Below are 17809 nucleotides of genomic sequence, written 5' to 3'. Positions count from 1 at the left end.
GTGTGTTAAAGGAGCCTGTTCACACATTGCAAAACATGTATTTATGTTAATTTCACATTTATTTGCTTCAATTTATGTGTACACTTAGTTAATAAGGAGAGATTTCAACAAATATTTTTTTATGTTTGGAAGTTGATGTTCACACCTTATGAAAATAAGTTTTCTTGTGTCTACACATGGTTATGTTCTTATCATTTTCATGTATATTCATGCATTAGTGTTAAATTGTGTACTCTAAGTTTTTTTTCAATTTACATGTTAAAGTCTAGGTAAAGACATAACCTCTTTTGGTCAACATTATGCAATCCGTAGCTCCACCTCTTTCGTTTTTAGAATCTCCGGAGAACCTCCTGTCAGGTGGGAGGTGTGGTTTGATGCGTTTCAAACCTACCTGGGTGCCATTGGTGCATCCAGGTTTTCAAGTGAAAGGAAAAAATATCTCCTTCTGCATGCCCTTGGTTTTGAAGGACGTTCTATTTTCAAACACCTTCCGGAAATTATTTATCCTCCTGAAGAAATTGTAGTTGCGTTTCAAGATACTGTTGCAAAACTTAAGTTAAGATTTGATAAAAAACCCAGTCTAATGGTGTTACGACACAAATTCTTCAAACGCAAACAGAGTGAAAGTGAAAACGTGGATTCGTACATTTCAGTGTTACGTAATTTTGCTTCTTTATGTCAGTTCGAAAATTTCACTGACCATTGATCCGTGATCAGTTTGTATGCCACTGTAAAGATAAACAGATTCGTCAGAAACTGCTATCTCTAGCAAATCCCACTCTTGATGAAACTATAAAAATTGCTAAAAGCATTGAGACTTCGGTTACCTCTTTAAAAGAACTGGAGGACAATTTTACAGAATCCGTTAATGTTATTACTAGCCAGGGTAAAGACAAACAAAATGCGTCAAAATCTTCATTGACAAAGATCAGCTCACGCAAAGACATTAGTGGAGGCAACAGTGTTTATCAAGCTCAGTTTACAAGGAATATGTGTTACCATTGTGGAAACCCTCCTCATCAAAAAGGTGCAAAGTGTCCAGGAGCAAATGTTACGTGCAATTATTGCAAAAAAATAGGACATTTTGCTAAAGTTTGCATGAAAAGGAAAAAACCACTCAAATCTGTTGCCTGTATTGTTGAATCTGATCAGGATTCTGATCCTGAAATCATTTCAGTGGTTACTGACCTTCATGATATGGTGTCTTACGTTAATGATTAATCTGAATGTGTGGATCCTATTGTAGAGATTATAGTGGGTGGTAAAGCTCTCAATCTCTTAGTTGATTCTGGGACTAGAATTACAGTGATTACTCAAAAGTTGTTTTATGATACATGGGGTGACAAACAACTACAACCTCCTGATCGCTCCCCAGTCTCATATGAGGGACGAAAAATTGACCTTTTGGGGTTTTTTTAAGACGAGCTTGTTTTCAAAGACAGGAACATTTCTGGTAAGATTTATGTTGCTGTTAAGGGCCTTAACATTCTTGGTTGGTACCATCAAGGATTGTTCGGAATGGTACTCTGACCAGGTACTAGTGAACAAGTCTTGGTAATTACAGAAGATCAACAATTGGGCAGTTGGAAGGAACGATACCCTTTTGTCTTTGGGGAAAGTTTAGGTACAATTAAGGGCTTTCGACATAAAATCATAGTAAAAGAAGGTGCTCTTCCAGTCAAACACAAATTGAGAGGTGTTCCTTTCAGTTTGAGGGATTATTTGGACAAAGAACTTAAAATGTTATGCGAGCAGGGGATCATTGAGACAACGGAGTCCTCGCTTTGGCTTTCTCCTTTGGTAGTTGCCCGGAAAAGGTGTGGAAAACTTCGCGTCTGTGTGGATTTGAGGTCTCTCAATAAGGAGATCTGGGTCGATTCCCACCCGTTGCCCAAAATCTCTGATCTCCTATCAAGTGTCAAGGGGTCTAGATATTTTTCAAAATTAGATCTGGCAAGTGCCTATCATCAGATCGAATTAGACCCTTCCTCTCGTCATCTTACAGCATTCATTTCACCTCTTGGCACATTTCAGTTTAAAAGAATGCCGTTTGGGCTTGCCTCTGCGGCATCAGTGTTTCAGAGGGTGATGCAAAACATGTTAAGTGGGATCAGCGGAGTCCTGGTCTTTCAGGATGATATTTTAATTCACTCAAAAGATATTCCTTCACACAATTCACTACTCAAAGAAGTTTTTGATGTGTTAAAGAATCAGGGTGTGGTAGTAAAATCAGAGAAATGCAAATTTCTTTGTGATGAAATTGAATATCTAGGTCATTTGATTTCCAGTGATGGAATCAGGCCTAGGCAAGGTTTACTTGATGCAATCACTTGTGCCCCAACACCTTCTGACAAGGCAGGAGTAAAATCACTTCTGGGTTTGCTGGAATATTATTCCAAGTTTGTCCCGAACTATGCTACAATAGTTCGTCCCATTAGTTCATTATTATGCAAGGGAGTGATTTTTGCATGGACGGATGAGTGTGAATCAGCTTTACAATACGTGAAATCGTCACTTGTTAAGAGTGGGGCACTTAAACCTTATGATCCTACCTTCGCTTCATGTATCATAGTTGATGCAAGTCAAGTTGGGTTGGGAGCTGTTTTAACCCAAGATTCTCTTTTGGGGGAAAATACTGTTGAGTTTGCGTCCAGAGTTTTGAGAGATGCAGAGTTACAATACTCTGTAATTGAGAAGGAACTACTTTCATGTTTGTGGGCTGTTGAAAAGTTCCGACCATATGTTTGGGGAAAACGTTTTACTTTAAAAACTGATCACAAACCCCTGGTCAGTATATTAAGTTTGTGTACTGGGAAATCATGTTCTCCATGAATACTTCGCAGGGTTTCTCGCCTTATGCAATATCAGTTTGATGTTAAACCAGATTGGTCGCACACTGCTACACCTACCAGGCGTGTTCCCCCAATGAAAATGGTCCCTGAAGGTCAGCGTCGGCGGATACACCTATGCTCGAGTGTGAATGCAAGTATGCGTGGCGTGTGCCATCCCTGGACACGTGTTTCGAGGTAGTTGCCTCTCGTCAGCAGGGAGTAGGAAAATGTGTGGGGTTGCTGTGTAAGCTGCTAAAATCGTTATCAGGTCTAGTACCTCTCGTAGCGCGCAGGTGCCAACGGGCTGACGAGCCTTGGATCTGCACCTGCGCGCCATGAGAGGTACTTGACCTGTTTTAATTACATTTTGGCAGTCCACGCGGCACCCCTTTACACTGACCTGCTCCCTGCTGACGAGAGGCAACTACCTCGAAACACGTGTCCAGGGATGGCTAACGCAACACATACTGTTCTTTATACATCGTGGCATAGGCGTACCCGCCGTCGCCACTACATCTACTACAGTCCTTTGGGGCAACTTGCTGGTGTGACGAGCAGTGTGCGACCAACCTTTGCTTAATTCATTACGGCTCCCTTGAGCCAACGGGCTGACGAGCCTTGGATCTGCACCTGCGCGCCATGAGAGGTACTTGACCTGTTTTAATTACATTTTGGCAGTCCACGCGGCACCCCTTTACACTGACCTGCTCCCTGCTGACGAGAGGCAACTACCTCGAAACACGTGTCCAGGGATGGCTAACGCAACACATACTGTTCTTTATACATCGTGGCATAGGCGTACCCGCCGTCGCCACTACATCTACTACAGTCCTTTGGGGCAACTTGCTGGTGTGACGAGCAGTGTGCGACCAACCTTTGCTTAATTCATTACGGCTCCCTTGAGCCAACGGGCTGACGAGCCTTGGATCTGCACCTGCGCGCCATGAGAGGTACTTGACCTGTTTTAATTACATTTTGGCAGTCCACGCGGCACCCCTTTACACTGACCTGCTCCCTGCTGACGAGAGGCAACTACCTCGAAACACGTGTCCAGGGATGGCTAACGCAACACATACTGTTCTTTATACATCGTGGCATAGGCGTACCCGCCGTCGCCACTACATCTACTACAGTCCTTTGGGGCAACTTGCTGGTGTGACGAGCAGTGTGCGACCAACCTTTGCTTAATTCATTACGGCTCCCTTGAGCCAACGGGCTGACGAGCCTTGGATCTGCACCTGCGCGCCATGAGAGGTACTTGACCTGTTTTAATTACATTTTGGCAGTCCACGCGGCACCCCTTTACACTGACCTGCTCCCTGCTGACGAGAGGCAACTACCTCGAAACACGTGTCCAGGGATGGCTAACGCAACACATACTGTTCTTTATACATCGTGGCATAGGCGTACCCGCCGTCGCCACTACATCTACTACAGTCCTTTGGGGCAACTTGCTGGTGTGACGAGCAGTGTGCGACCAACCTTTGCTTAATTCATTACGGCTCCCTTGAGCCAACGGGCTGACGAGCCTTGGATCTGCACCTGCGCGCCATGAGAGGTACTTGACCTGTTTTAATTACATTTTGGCAGTCCACGCGGCACCCCTTTACACTGACCTGCTCCCTGCTGACGAGAGGCAACTACCTCGAAACACGTGTCCAGGGATGGCTAACGCAACACATACTGTTCTTTATACATCGTGGCATAGGCGTACCCGCCGTCGCCACTACATCTACTACAGTCCTTTGGGGCAACTTGCTGGTGTGACGAGCAGTGTGCGACCAACCTTTGCTTAATTCATTACGGCTCCCTTGAGCCAACGGGCTGACGAGCCTTGGATCTGCACCTGCGCGCCATGAGAGGTACTTGACCTGTTTTAATTACATTTTGGCAGTCCACGCGGCACCCCTTTACACTGACCTGCTCCCTGCTGACGAGAGGCAACTACCTCGAAACACGTGTCCAGGGATGGCTAACGCAACACATACTGTTCTTTATACATCGTGGCATAGGCGTACCCGCCGTCGCCACTACATCTACTACAGTCCTTTGGGGCAACTTGCTGGTGTGACGAGCAGTGTGCGACCAACCTTTGCTTAATTCATTACGGCTCCCTTGAGCCAACGGGCTGACGAGCCTTGGATCTGCACCTGCGCGCCATGAGAGGTACTTGACCTGTTTTAATTACATTTTGGCAGTCCACGCGGCACCCCTTTACACTGACCTGCTCCCTGCTGACGAGAGGCAACTACCTCGAAACACGTGTCCAGGGATGGCTAACGCAACACATACTGTTCTTTATACATCGTGGCATAGGCGTACCCGCCGTCGCCACTACATCTACTACAGTCCTTTGGGGCAACTTGCTGGTGTGACGAGCAGTGTGCGACCAACCTTTGCTTAATTCATTACGGCTCCCTTGAGCCAACGGGCTGACGAGCCTTGGATCTGCACCTGCGCGCCATGAGAGGTACTTGACCTGTTTTAATTACATTTTGGCAGTCCACGCGGCACCCCTTTACACTGACCTGCTCCCTGCTGACGAGAGGCAACTACCTCGAAACACGTGTCCAGGGATGGCTAACGCAACACATACTGTTCTTTATACATCGTGGCATAGGCGTACCCGCCGTCGCCACTACATCTACTACAGTCCTTTGGGGCAACTTGCTGGTGTGACGAGCAGTGTGCGACCAACCTTTGCTTAATTCATTACGGCTCCCTTGAGCCAACGGGCTGACGAGCCTTGGATCTGCACCTGCGCGCCATGAGAGGTACTTGACCTGTTTTAATTACATTTTGGCAGTCCACGCGGCACCCCTTTACACTGACCTGCTCCCTGCTGACGAGAGGCAACTACCTCGAAACACGTGTCCAGGGATGGCTAACGCAACACATACTGTTCTTTATACATCGTGGCATAGGCGTACCCGCCGTCGCCACTACATCTACTACAGTCCTTTGGGGCAACTTGCTGGTGTGACGAGCAGTGTGCGACCAACCTTTGCTTAATTCATTACGGCTCCCTTGAGCCAACGGGCTGACGAGCCTTGGATCTGCACCTGCGCGCCATGAGAGGTACTTGACCTGTTTTAATTACATTTTGGCAGTCCACGCGGCACCCCTTTACACTGACCTGCTCCCTGCTGACGAGAGGCAACTACCTCGAAACACGTGTCCAGGGATGGCTAACGCAACACATACTGTTCTTTATACATCGTGGCATAGGCGTACCCGCCGTCGCCACTACATCTACTACAGTCCTTTGGGGCAACTTGCTGGTGTGACGAGCAGTGTGCGACCAACCTTTGCTTAATTCATTACGGCTCCCTTGAGCCAACGGGCTGACGAGCCTTGGATCTGCACCTGCGCGCCATGAGAGGTACTTGACCTGTTTTAATTACATTTTGGCAGTCCACGCGGCACCCCTTTACACTGACCTGCTCCCTGCTGACGAGAGGCAACTACCTCGAAACACGTGTCCAGGGATGGCTAACGCAACACATACTGTTCTTTATACATCGTGGCATAGGCGTACCCGCCGTCGCCACTACATCTACTACAGTCCTTTGGGGCAACTTGCTGGTGTGACGAGCAGTGTGCGACCAACCTTTGCTTAATTCATTACGGCTCCCTTGAGCCAACGGGCTGACGAGCCTTGGATCTGCACCTGCGCGCCATGAGAGGTACTTGACCTGTTTTAATTACATTTTGGCAGTCCACGCGGCACCCCTTTACACTGACCTGCTCCCTGCTGACGAGAGGCAACTACCTCGAAACACGTGTCCAGGGATGGCTAACGCAACACATACTGTTCTTTATACATCGTGGCATAGGCGTACCCGCCGTCGCCACTACATCTACTACAGTCCTTTGGGGCAACTTGCTGGTGTGACGAGCAGTGTGCGACCAACCTTTGCTTAATTCATTACGGCTCCCTTGAGCCAACGGGCTGACGAGCCTTGGATCTGCACCTGCGCGCCATGAGAGGTACTTGACCTGTTTTAATTACATTTTGGCAGTCCACGCGGCACCCCTTTACACTGACCTGCTCCCTGCTGACGAGAGGCAACTACCTCGAAACACGTGTCCAGGGATGGCTAACGCAACACATACTGTTCTTTATACATCGTGGCATAGGCGTACCCGCCGTCGCCACTACATCTACTACAGTCCTTTGGGGCAACTTGCTGGTGTGACGAGCAGTGTGCGACCAACCTTTGCTTAATTCATTACGGCTCCCTTGAGCCAACGGGCTGACGAGCCTTGGATCTGCACCTGCGCGCCATGAGAGGTACTTGACCTGTTTTAATTACATTTTGGCAGTCCACGCGGCACCCCTTTACACTGACCTGCTCCCTGCTGACGAGAGGCAACTACCTCGAAACACGTGTCCAGGGATGGCTAACGCAACACATACTGTTCTTTATACATCGTGGCATAGGCGTACCCGCCGTCGCCACTACATCTACTACAGTCCTTTGGGGCAACTTGCTGGTGTGACGAGCAGTGTGCGACCAACCTTTGCTTAATTCATTACGGCTCCCTTGAGCCAACGGGCTGACGAGCCTTGGATCTGCACCTGCGCGCCATGAGAGGTACTTGACCTGTTTTAATTACATTTTGGCAGTCCACGCGGCACCCCTTTACACTGACCTGCTCCCTGCTGACGAGAGGCAACTACCTCGAAACACGTGTCCAGGGATGGCTAACGCAACACATACTGTTCTTTATACATCGTGGCATAGGCGTACCCGCCGTCGCCACTACATCTACTACAGTCCTTTGGGGCAACTTGCTGGTGTGACGAGCAGTGTGCGACCAACCTTTGCTTAATTCATTACGGCTCCCTTGAGCCAACGGGCTGACGAGCCTTGGATCTGCACCTGCGCGCCATGAGAGGTACTTGACCTGTTTTAATTACATTTTGGCAGTCCACGCGGCACCCCTTTACACTGACCTGCTCCCTGCTGACGAGAGGCAACTACCTCGAAACACGTGTCCAGGGATGGCTAACGCAACACATACTGTTCTTTATACATCGTGGCATAGGCGTACCCGCCGTCGCCACTACATCTACTACAGTCCTTTGGGGCAACTTGCTGGTGTGACGAGCAGTGTGCGACCAACCTTTGCTTAATTCATTACGGCTCCCTTGAGCCAACGGGCTGACGAGCCTTGGATCTGCACCTGCGCGCCATGAGAGGTACTTGACCTGTTTTAATTACATTTTGGCAGTCCACGCGGCACCCCTTTACACTGACCTGCTCCCTGCTGACGAGAGGCAACTACCTCGAAACACGTGTCCAGGGATGGCTAACGCAACACATACTGTTCTTTATACATCGTGGCATAGGCGTACCCGCCGTCGCCACTACATCTACTACAGTCCTTTGGGGCAACTTGCTGGTGTGACGAGCAGTGTGCGACCAACCTTTGCTTAATTCATTACGGCTCCCTTGAGCCAACGGGCTGACGAGCCTTGGATCTGCACCTGCGCGCCATGAGAGGTACTTGACCTGTTTTAATTACATTTTGGCAGTCCACGCGGCACCCCTTTACACTGACCTGCTCCCTGCTGACGAGAGGCAACTACCTCGAAACACGTGTCCAGGGATGGCTAACGCAACACATACTGTTCTTTATACATCGTGGCATAGGCGTACCCGCCGTCGCCACTACATCTACTACAGTCCTTTGGGGCAACTTGCTGGTGTGACGAGCAGTGTGCGACCAACCTTTGCTTAATTCAATATCAGTTTGATGTACAGCACATCTCTGGGAGTAGAAACCTTAGAGCTGATTACTTGTCGCGTTTTCCACTTGACAATTGCAAGTTGGAAGATTCTAAATGCGAGGTTGGGGATGATGACTCTGAAGATTGTTTTGTAGACTCTATGGATCTTCATGAGCATGGTTTTGACTCAGTTGATGAATGGGTGAAAGCCCTCAGTGAGGATCAAGTTTTGCAACGTGTGTGTGAATTATTTAAATCAGGGTGGCCAAAAGAACGTGTGCTCCCACAACCTTTACAACCTTTTTGGAAAGTCGAGTCTGAAATTTCAGTGGAGGATGGAGTACTTTTGCGTGGTGACAAGCTTATTGCCCCTCACAGCCTCAGAAGGAGTATTATTTCTAAAGCACATGAGGGTCATCTGGGTACTACGCTTACTAAGTGAAGGGTTCGTCAGTCCTTCTGGTGGCCAGCTATGGATAGTGACATCAATCAACTTATCGACTGCTGTGTGATTTGTCGTACAGCTGACAAGGGTTTGAAGGTGACAACTCCTCCTCTTCTCCCCATAGAATGTCCATCTGAACCGTGGTCTAAGGTTGGTCTGGACATTATGGGACCACTAGAAATACTGCCAGGGGGGTGTCGTTTTATTTTTGTCATGATTGATTATTCTTCTAAATGGCCAGAACTTAAAATTGTCCAGGACTCTTCATCTCGTTCTGTGATCTCTTTCCTGAAGGAGATTTTCATGAGGGAAGGCTTTCCTGATACAGTTGTTTCAGACAATGGGACACAATTTATTAGTTCGGAATTTGAAGGTTTCTTGCGCTCATGTCATATTAAGCATGTAAAAAGTTTGCTCTATCACCCTCAATCTAATGGTCTCGTTGAGCGCATGAACAGGGTGGTGGGTGATTGCATTAAGTGGCTAGATCTCGAAACGCCGATGTCCTTAGCTCAATTGACAGTATGTTGTGATTCTATAGAACTACCCCACACTCCACAACCAAAATCTCTCCGTTTCAACTTCTGAGAGGTAGGAGAGCCAATACAAGTTTCAAACCTGCATGGATGAATAGATTACTTAATTCTGTTCCTGGTGTTGACAGTCTTATGACATTGGTACATGAAAATGTTTCCAATTCCCAACATAAACAAAAAATATGGTTTGATAACAAAAATGGTGTCAAATCTGTGCATATCTTTGTAGGTGATTTTGTCCGCATTAGAACTCCTTTTCATGTAAACAAAGGTGAATCTAAGTTTGGTCCTCCTGTACAGGTTACTAAGGTGGGAAGGAATGCTGTGCAAGTTGATGGAGGAAAATGGTGAAATGTTAGCAAAATTGTAAAGGTAAAGGAGGTTGTGGGTTTACCATGTTCACCTTCAACCTCTCACCTTGCTCAAGACGCAAAAATCTTGGAGGGTTCTCTAAGAAGAAGCAATAGATCGAGAAATGTACCTTACAGGTATCGTAATTGAGAATGTGAACATATGTTCTTTATAGTTACTGTGTTGTAAAGGTGACTACATATATATATATTTTTTTATCAAGTGGTAGTTTTGTTATTCTAGTTTTTTTGTTTTGATTATTTTCTTTTGTTTTTTGTTGGGAGGAAAGAGGATATGTTATATCTCTCTACTCTGTCTATCTATTTACCGTGTCATAGAATACTATGGTTGCTTAGTAACCCATTGTTTGTGTTCATTTTAAATCGTTTACGGAGCTGTTGGTGGAGGAGGAAGCTTTCACCGTGCTCCTGTCTGCGGTGTAGCTGTGTCTGAATAAATCACATTCAGAATCACCTGCGTCGGAGTAGTCAATTACTACACAAGTCCTACACAGAAAAGAAATGAAGACAACAAGAAACAGGTTAAGATGAAGAACTACACCTTCCAGCCCCCACCAGTGTCATCACCATTTGACAGCCCTAGACAAGACTGTGTTCTTTTGGCTTATTTGTTTGTGACTATGAAGTTAAAAAGGACTGCTTCTGTCATCATACTGGCCTATCTACATATTGTAAATCAATTTAACTCCATGGTCTTTCGGAAATGTCTAGGAGCATGGGAGTACAGTCCTGTCTACAAAGTAGGGAAAAATGGTTTATTCCACAACCTTTCACGGCAAGTAACACAGCGTTTATGTTTCCAGTCTTCATGGGTGTGTTTTATGCTGGCAAAAACTTTCGCCTAGAGTGTTGCGGTGCTTGGGAGACGCCCAGCTGTTGTAATCTTTATAAAGGCTCATGTGGGAGGTAATTGACATTGATGCTGGCAACAACCTTTGTCTACAGTGTTCTGGTGTTTGGGAGAAGCACAGCTGTAGCATACTTATTGATCTCACATATGAGGTAATTGACAGTTTTTTCAACTTGTCGTTGTCTGAAGTAGAGTTCCTAGGCGTCAACGCGCTGCTGACTCTCGGCCTGCTCTGCACGTTAATTTGAGTCTTTTGGTTACATTCCACTTATTCCTCTTTTGCCACTAGCCTTCACAATGCCACCGTGGTGTGTTCCCCTACATTTGCCGCTCTCTTCAGAATTTAACGCTCGGCCAGCAATTCGGCCGTTATTTCCGTTTTTGAGCCATTTTACATTGCGCGTGCTTCTTACCTCCTTGGTAGAGCCGCGTGGGACATCTCAACAAGCGAGCCCTCCTGTGCTGCTACACGTCATAATTTTCTTAGTGATACTGTTTGGCGCTCTAGCGCGCCGTGATCCACCCGGCTCAGCGTCCGGATGCGTGCCGCCAGCTCTGTAAAGTTGTCAAATGCTACGGAGGAACATATCCGACGTTTCTCTGTGCTGGTTGATGAGTGTCATTTGGAATTTCCTCCACCACAAGTTGTGCGGTATGTTTACAACAATGAGCTTCATGGGTCCATTGAGGATAATCACGGAAGAAACTTTATGGATCGCATATATGTAACGTCGCTCTAACACTTCAGTGGGAACTGGGTTGTGCTCAGCTTTACCTATGCGGTTCTTCTGGCTTCAACAGGACATGGGCTGGTGTAAAGCAGGCACATTGTGCCTCACTTTACCGGTCTTTCCAGGAATGGTGCACTGCTGTCTGCTGAACAGTGAACGGTCATTTTTATTTCCATTACGTATACACCATTTCGTATTGCTTACACTTGACGATTCTCTTGCACATTTATTTCTATCCTTCTCTCATGGGATTGTTATATGAGAACATTTTGCTCATTTATGTGGATGCTTAGGTTTGTGGGGTTTGGTCACTTACCATTCCCATTGCTTCACATTACATTTCGTTATATCTTCTGGGAGGTGGCATAACGTTGTGTCTCTCCAATTTACTCTCAGGGTGTTTCTTTTTGGGGCCTATTCCGCTCATCATTTCTCGTACATGGACTCTGAGTACACACCTTCAGGGTTTTATTCTTCATTTCACATGTGTACAATTTTACACTTTATTCTTCCCTACACAGGGATGGTAATGGGTTCTTGCCCCATTCGCTCATACACGTGCCTACACGGGCTACATACGTTTTTCACCCATACACAGGGCATCATTGCATGGGTTTCTGTCCCATTTACATTTGCTACTCACTATCACAACAGGGAGTAGGTCATGGGTCTCAGTCCCACTTTCACATACACGGATACCCTCAGACAGGGTGTGTCTTATTGGGATCTTTCCCAATTACATTTGCTTACGCCCTCTTGCCAACCTACCTGCGTGGACCTCCGTTACTACACTTTTCTCACTTGTCCTGACACCGCTCTTTCTCTATTGAATAATTCACTTATCCTGGGCTTGGCTCCCAGAGCCAGAGAGGCAGAAATAGTTCCAATTATCAAGAAAATAGGTACAGACCCACTGGTCCCTACAAACTATCGCCCTATCTCATTGCTCCCCTTTTTAGCCAAGGTATTGGAAGCATATGTTGCCAACTGTCTCTGCTCTTTTATTGAACAGTCTCAATTCCTTGACTCCCATCAAGCGGGCTTTCGGCCCTCTCACTCAACGGAGGAAGCAATCCTGACCGTATTAGATGGAATGAGGAAAGAAGCAGACAAGGGCACCACTCAGGCTCTGGTGCTCCTTGATCTCGCTGCGGCTTTCGACACGGTCGACCATGAACTTCTGGTGGACCGAGTCAAGGACTCAGGGATCCAGGTTGGGCCCATAAAAGGCTCACGTCCTTTCTAGATGACCGCTCTCAATCTGTCCGTCTTTCGCAATTCACGGCTCCTCAAGTCAAATTGACATGTGGTGTGTCACAGGGATCCTCCCTGTCCCCGCACCTGTTCAATTTGTTCCTCTTCCCAATAATTCAATCCTTAGGTGAAAGAAATGTGTGCACTTTCAACTACGCTGATGATCTGCAACTGATCTCACCATCGACAAGTCTGCTACCTCCATCACTAATTTTCAGACAATCATGCTACACATATGTAATTGGATGAATAGCAATCACTTAAAATTGAACTCGGATAAAACAGAACTGATAAGAGTCGGGGGGCCCCCTAAATACCTGGAATTCTAATTTTTGCCCTGCTGAGTTGGGAACCCCACCCTCAAGATCAGCTAAAAGCCTTGGTGTCACAATTTACAGCAACCTGACTATGAAGTCTCAGATTGGGACGGTGGTCTTGACCAGTTTCTTTTCAGATCCGGACGATCAGGAAGATTAGTAGATTCCTTACTCCTGAAGCTCTTACCCAGGTCGTTCTAGCCTTGGTCATCTTCCATATTTACTATGCTAATTCACTTTACTTCGGCCTCCCGGCATATTTAATAAGAAGACTGCAGCTGGAGCAAAACTAGGCAGCTAGATTAATCTATCATCAGCAGAAATGGCATCACGTTACCCCCCCCCCCCCCCCTAATGTAGAAGCTACACTGGCTCCTTGTAGCAGAATGCTGTTCATTTAAGATAGGGTGTCTCATCTTTAAATCTCTCCACAACACATGCCCGGAGACTCCACCCTGGTCCATAGATATGTTCTTACCTGGGACCTTAGGTCATCGCATCTTAATCTCTTGGCTACTCCTTTCTTTACACACAATAGATTAGGTGGATCAAGATTTGCTGTCCTCGCCCCTCACTTTTGGAACTCTCTCCCCTTTAACATCAGATTCTCGACAATTTACCCCCAATTCAGGAGACTGCTAAAAACCTGGCTGTTCCACCAGGCTTATGAATGAATCAACGAGCAGGAGGATACCTTTTACAATTAGCGCCAAGAAACCACTTGGTGTATGTGCGCTATACAAATACTTTTAACGTAACATAACATTTACTAACATTATACGTGTACGTCCTTGTTTTTGGGCTTGCTTTAAAGAGGTAATGTAATGGTTAACTTCATGAGGGTGTGATCCATAAGAACAAAAACAAGATGGCAGACATTTGGAGGTCTGAGTTTGGAAATGGTATCCACTCTCCTACCAACCAAGAGGATGAGTCAGTCATTTTGATACTGGTCAACAAAGCACCTAAGATATTGTTGTAGCACATGCTTAATTCTCTCAGTTCAACCAATACATATCAGACATTCATGATACACAATGAATACATATTTTGGCAGCCCATACACTTGCAGACAAAGCAACACTCTCCAACTCGTTTAAAAAGCAAACTATTTTTGTTTCATCGTGGAGAACATTTCAGTTCTCAATGATGGCTGCTTGGTGGAACATGAATTACTGGAACTACAAACCACTTCTTGCGGTCACCTATGCTTAAATGCCCGGGCAACACCAGAGGGTCAAGATGTTCACTTCTACCTCAGTTCCTCAGCCAGGTTGTCCTTTTGTTGCCTGGATGTGAGCAGCTGCTCCTGAAGTTTCATGACCTCCTGTCTGCCCTGCTCACGCTCCTGCTGAAGGTCTGCTTGCAGTGCTTGCGCAGTCTGCCGCAGAGAGTCCGCCTCGCAGCACTGGGCCACAGCGGTTGCGGAAAGCTGTAAAAAGGAGCAGCACATGGAGGGAATTCTTTGGAAGCATCCACCTGGAGAAATCATTATCAAGTTACCAAAGTCAGCAGTGTGAGATGCCAGCAGCATTTTACCAAGCAGCTTATGACAATGGTTGTTTGGATGGCTTTCAGAGAGGATTATTTGAATTCCTCGTTACTGTCACTGATCTCATGGGATCCCTAGCCTGTTACAAGACTGTGTGGTGGAGATTTGCAAATTTGTTTTCCCTACATCCTCCCTCTGGAACCACTTGCTCCATTGTATTGTGGTGCATTTTGCATTTGGAAAGTGCATTGCTACCACTAGTGTAAACCCAAATGTAAGGAAATGCCTCTTTTTGTATGGCCACCCCAAAGGTTTTCAACTAATGCTGCTGGTTTTTCACCTCTGAGAGTGCATGGAGGCCTGCTAACCAGACCTGGGTGCCTGTGCCCGGACCCTAAAGTGTATGTTGAATTGGCTGCACCCAATTAGAAATGGCTAACTTACCTGTCATTCCCTAGTAAATGGCACCCTGGTACCTAGGGCATGTAAGTTAGAGGGGTACCCCAGACTGCAGCACTGGTTGTGCCACCCTGGAGATCATCCCCCAAGCAAAACTAGTCCCCCAGTCCGCCACTCCAGACCAGTCCTGCACTGCTAGCCCTATTTTACAATTGAAAACAATGGCAAAGCCACTACTTTCTCTGCACATCTGTGTAAGTCACCCATCAGACAGGCCTAAGGCAGGGTGCAACATCTGACACAGGCAGGACACATACTTTACATGTCCTGACAGTGAACACACGAAACCCCTATTTTTACTGTGACTTGGTTGCCCAATTGGCGAGTACAGGGTTACAAGCCGACCTCTCAGCTCTGCTAACGCCTGAACGGAGCGACCAAAGAGGGCACTCCAAGGCATCAAACAACTACAGAGAGAACGAATAGGAATTCAAAATAAAAGAACCAGGTAGATATCATACTAATGAAACATAACAACGTAATTAGAGATTTAATCATTATGGGTAGACTAAGGATATCTGGTCTCCATAGGATTTATCACAGCAACCTGGGATCACGTTTCCAAAAGAATTAAGGTGGCCAACAATCAGAAACAATTAGTCGGTTCCCCACATCATAAATACGGGAAGAGGTAAGGGGAAGGACGATATATCCTCTCTGCTCTTAGATTAAAAATAATTTTTGAACCTTGAACTTTATCACAATAGTTGGAGTATTCGGGTGCACTTGAGTGAGATTGTGAGGTTTGATCATATGAATGTGCATTGTTCAGGGTGTGAATAACACCAGAGTGAATGAGGTCGTGTATTGGCACATACCAAAAAAAGTTTTCCCCTTTTTCTATTTCAATATGACATTAAAGTACCTAAAGTATCGAATAAATTGGTCTACTATATCAGGCAAATAGATATGAATAATTGTTTGGATTAGCATTATTGACCATTCTAGTGTTGGATAACAAGAGATGGCATATTTGAATCGTGATGCATAAAACATAGAAACATCTTTGATGAAATATAACCCTTGTTTAAATGTTCTTTTAAATATATGTATATGTTTATAGATTTTTCAATACGGGAGTTGAAAAATAATGTTTGGTCTTGGAAAAGAAGGCCTAATCTGAATAGTCCTTCGAAACGCGTCGACGCCCTCCAAAAAAACCACAATTTTTCCCATATACCGATGGACAGTAGACTTTGATGCTTCACATTGAAACACCTCACAAGTTGGTCTAACTGTCGGGTTAGAGTGTGGTAATCAATGACAGATATTTTTGTCTATTGTATTTCTCCCTGAAGAGTACCTTGGTAGACAGTGATAGATAGGATTATGTCATATTGTGTTTTTTAATTTTGCATTTTTACATATATGTTTTTATTGTGACCGAATGTAGCAACAAAGGTCTTTTAATTTTTAATTATTGATGTCTGATAAAATACTTTGTGTAAAGATTAATATAATAATTTGAAGTGGAAAAAAAAAAATTTTCATCACGTGAGGAATTTGTGTGCCAATACAGATACGCGTATGAGTGACCGAGTAGCAAGTGGTGAATGTATGCTAACTGATAGCTGAAATAGCACGGGATTCTTTCTTTCCCCCAGAGGACATTTTCGGATTTAGTTTTATCAAACAACTAGTTACATTAGGCCCAACTTGTATCTCAAGTCTAAATTAATGTAAGTGGTTGCAATGTGCCACATTTACAAGCCTGCCACCTTGCTGCCTTTAAAACTCGTGTGCCTTCCAAGGCACATATGGAGCCTGTTCCACAAGACAGCCTTCTGCCCTTCTGAAGAGATGTGCCAACAACTCTCCGGAAGGAGTACAATGAGGGATTGCAGCCCAGAGAAGTGTTACCTCCATCCTGCAGGAAGCCACTTAGGTGTTAGCCCCAAAAGACAGGCTTCAAAGGAGAAGCCGCCTTTGAGGGGCATATGTGTCACTAGGGAGGAATGCTGCCCCATTGGCAGACAGGTTGGCACGGGGAGCAGAGAGGGCAAAACAGTTGCCAAACCGGTTTCCCCAGGGGCGTATAGCCATCAGATAGTCAGGAAGTGGTCAAAAGGTGGGAGAGAACCTGGTAGCCCATAGGCTACCAACCGCATCCTGCCCCAAGGACATTTTCTGAGCATAAGAGTGGCACCCAGATTTGAGATCTCGACTGACTTGGAAGAAGGATCGAAGAAAGACTGCCCTGCTGAAAAGAGCGACCAGTAAAGAGAGACTGAATCATCGAAGACTGCAACAGGTGGCTAGCAAAGAGAGGGACTGGGTCAGCTGTTTCCTGCTCACGGAGAAACTGTCTTCAGGGCCCAGTCAAGCCAAAAGACTCAGAGAGCCAGCTAACTGGCCTTCTGTTCACAGCACAGGGACACGCCAGCTGTAGAACCCTGCTGGGGCAAGTTGGTGGCCCAAACTCTTCAAGCTGCAACTACCGTTGCCACTGTGCAGCACCAAGGACCAATACCCGATGTACAGAGTTTGCAGAGCCCGGCAGTGCTGTTGGGAGAGCCCCTAGGGACCTCAGAAGGCAGTCATTGACCCAGGAAGGATTGGCCTGTGACTGCGACACCAGGTGACTGGCAGTCCAGTGATGACTGGACTTAGGCCGGAGAGGACCTTGTGGGATGTCGATTCTGCAAATCCCTGCACCATCTTTGTGGACCGAGGTGAATCTCCAAGAAGACCCCCCGTCAACCACGTTGCATCCACAGCATCCTTGGAGCAACTTCAGCATCCTTCATCCCTTGCATCAGGACCATTGCAAAGGAATAAATTCCAAT

General features: G+C 46.2%; 1 protein-coding gene across 4 annotated transcripts in view; it reads right to left on the bottom strand.

The window, feature by feature from the left end:
- LOC146769601 (coiled-coil alpha-helical rod protein 1-like) overlaps positions 1–17809 on the bottom strand; it is a 184613-nt gene that overhangs the window by 107342 nt on the left and 59462 nt on the right. For 3 of the 4 annotated variants that reach the window (XM_085640485.1, XM_085640487.1, XM_085640486.1), the window contains exon 5: positions 14329–14504. The exons of the other annotated variant lie outside the window; for it this stretch is intronic. In XM_085640485.1, coding sequence (XP_085496611.1) covers positions 14329–14504 — 176 coding nt within the window. The remainder of the gene's footprint in view (positions 1–14328; positions 14505–17809) is intronic. 4 annotated transcript variants of the gene reach the window in all.

Source organism: Triturus cristatus, unplaced genomic scaffold (genome assembly GCF_964204655.1).
Source record: "Triturus cristatus unplaced genomic scaffold, aTriCri1.1 SCAFFOLD_446, whole genome shotgun sequence".
NCBI lineage: Eukaryota > Metazoa > Chordata > Amphibia > Caudata > Salamandridae > Triturus > Triturus cristatus.
Note: the sequence above shows the minus strand (reverse complement) of the source record. Positions and strands in the feature narration are given on the sequence as shown.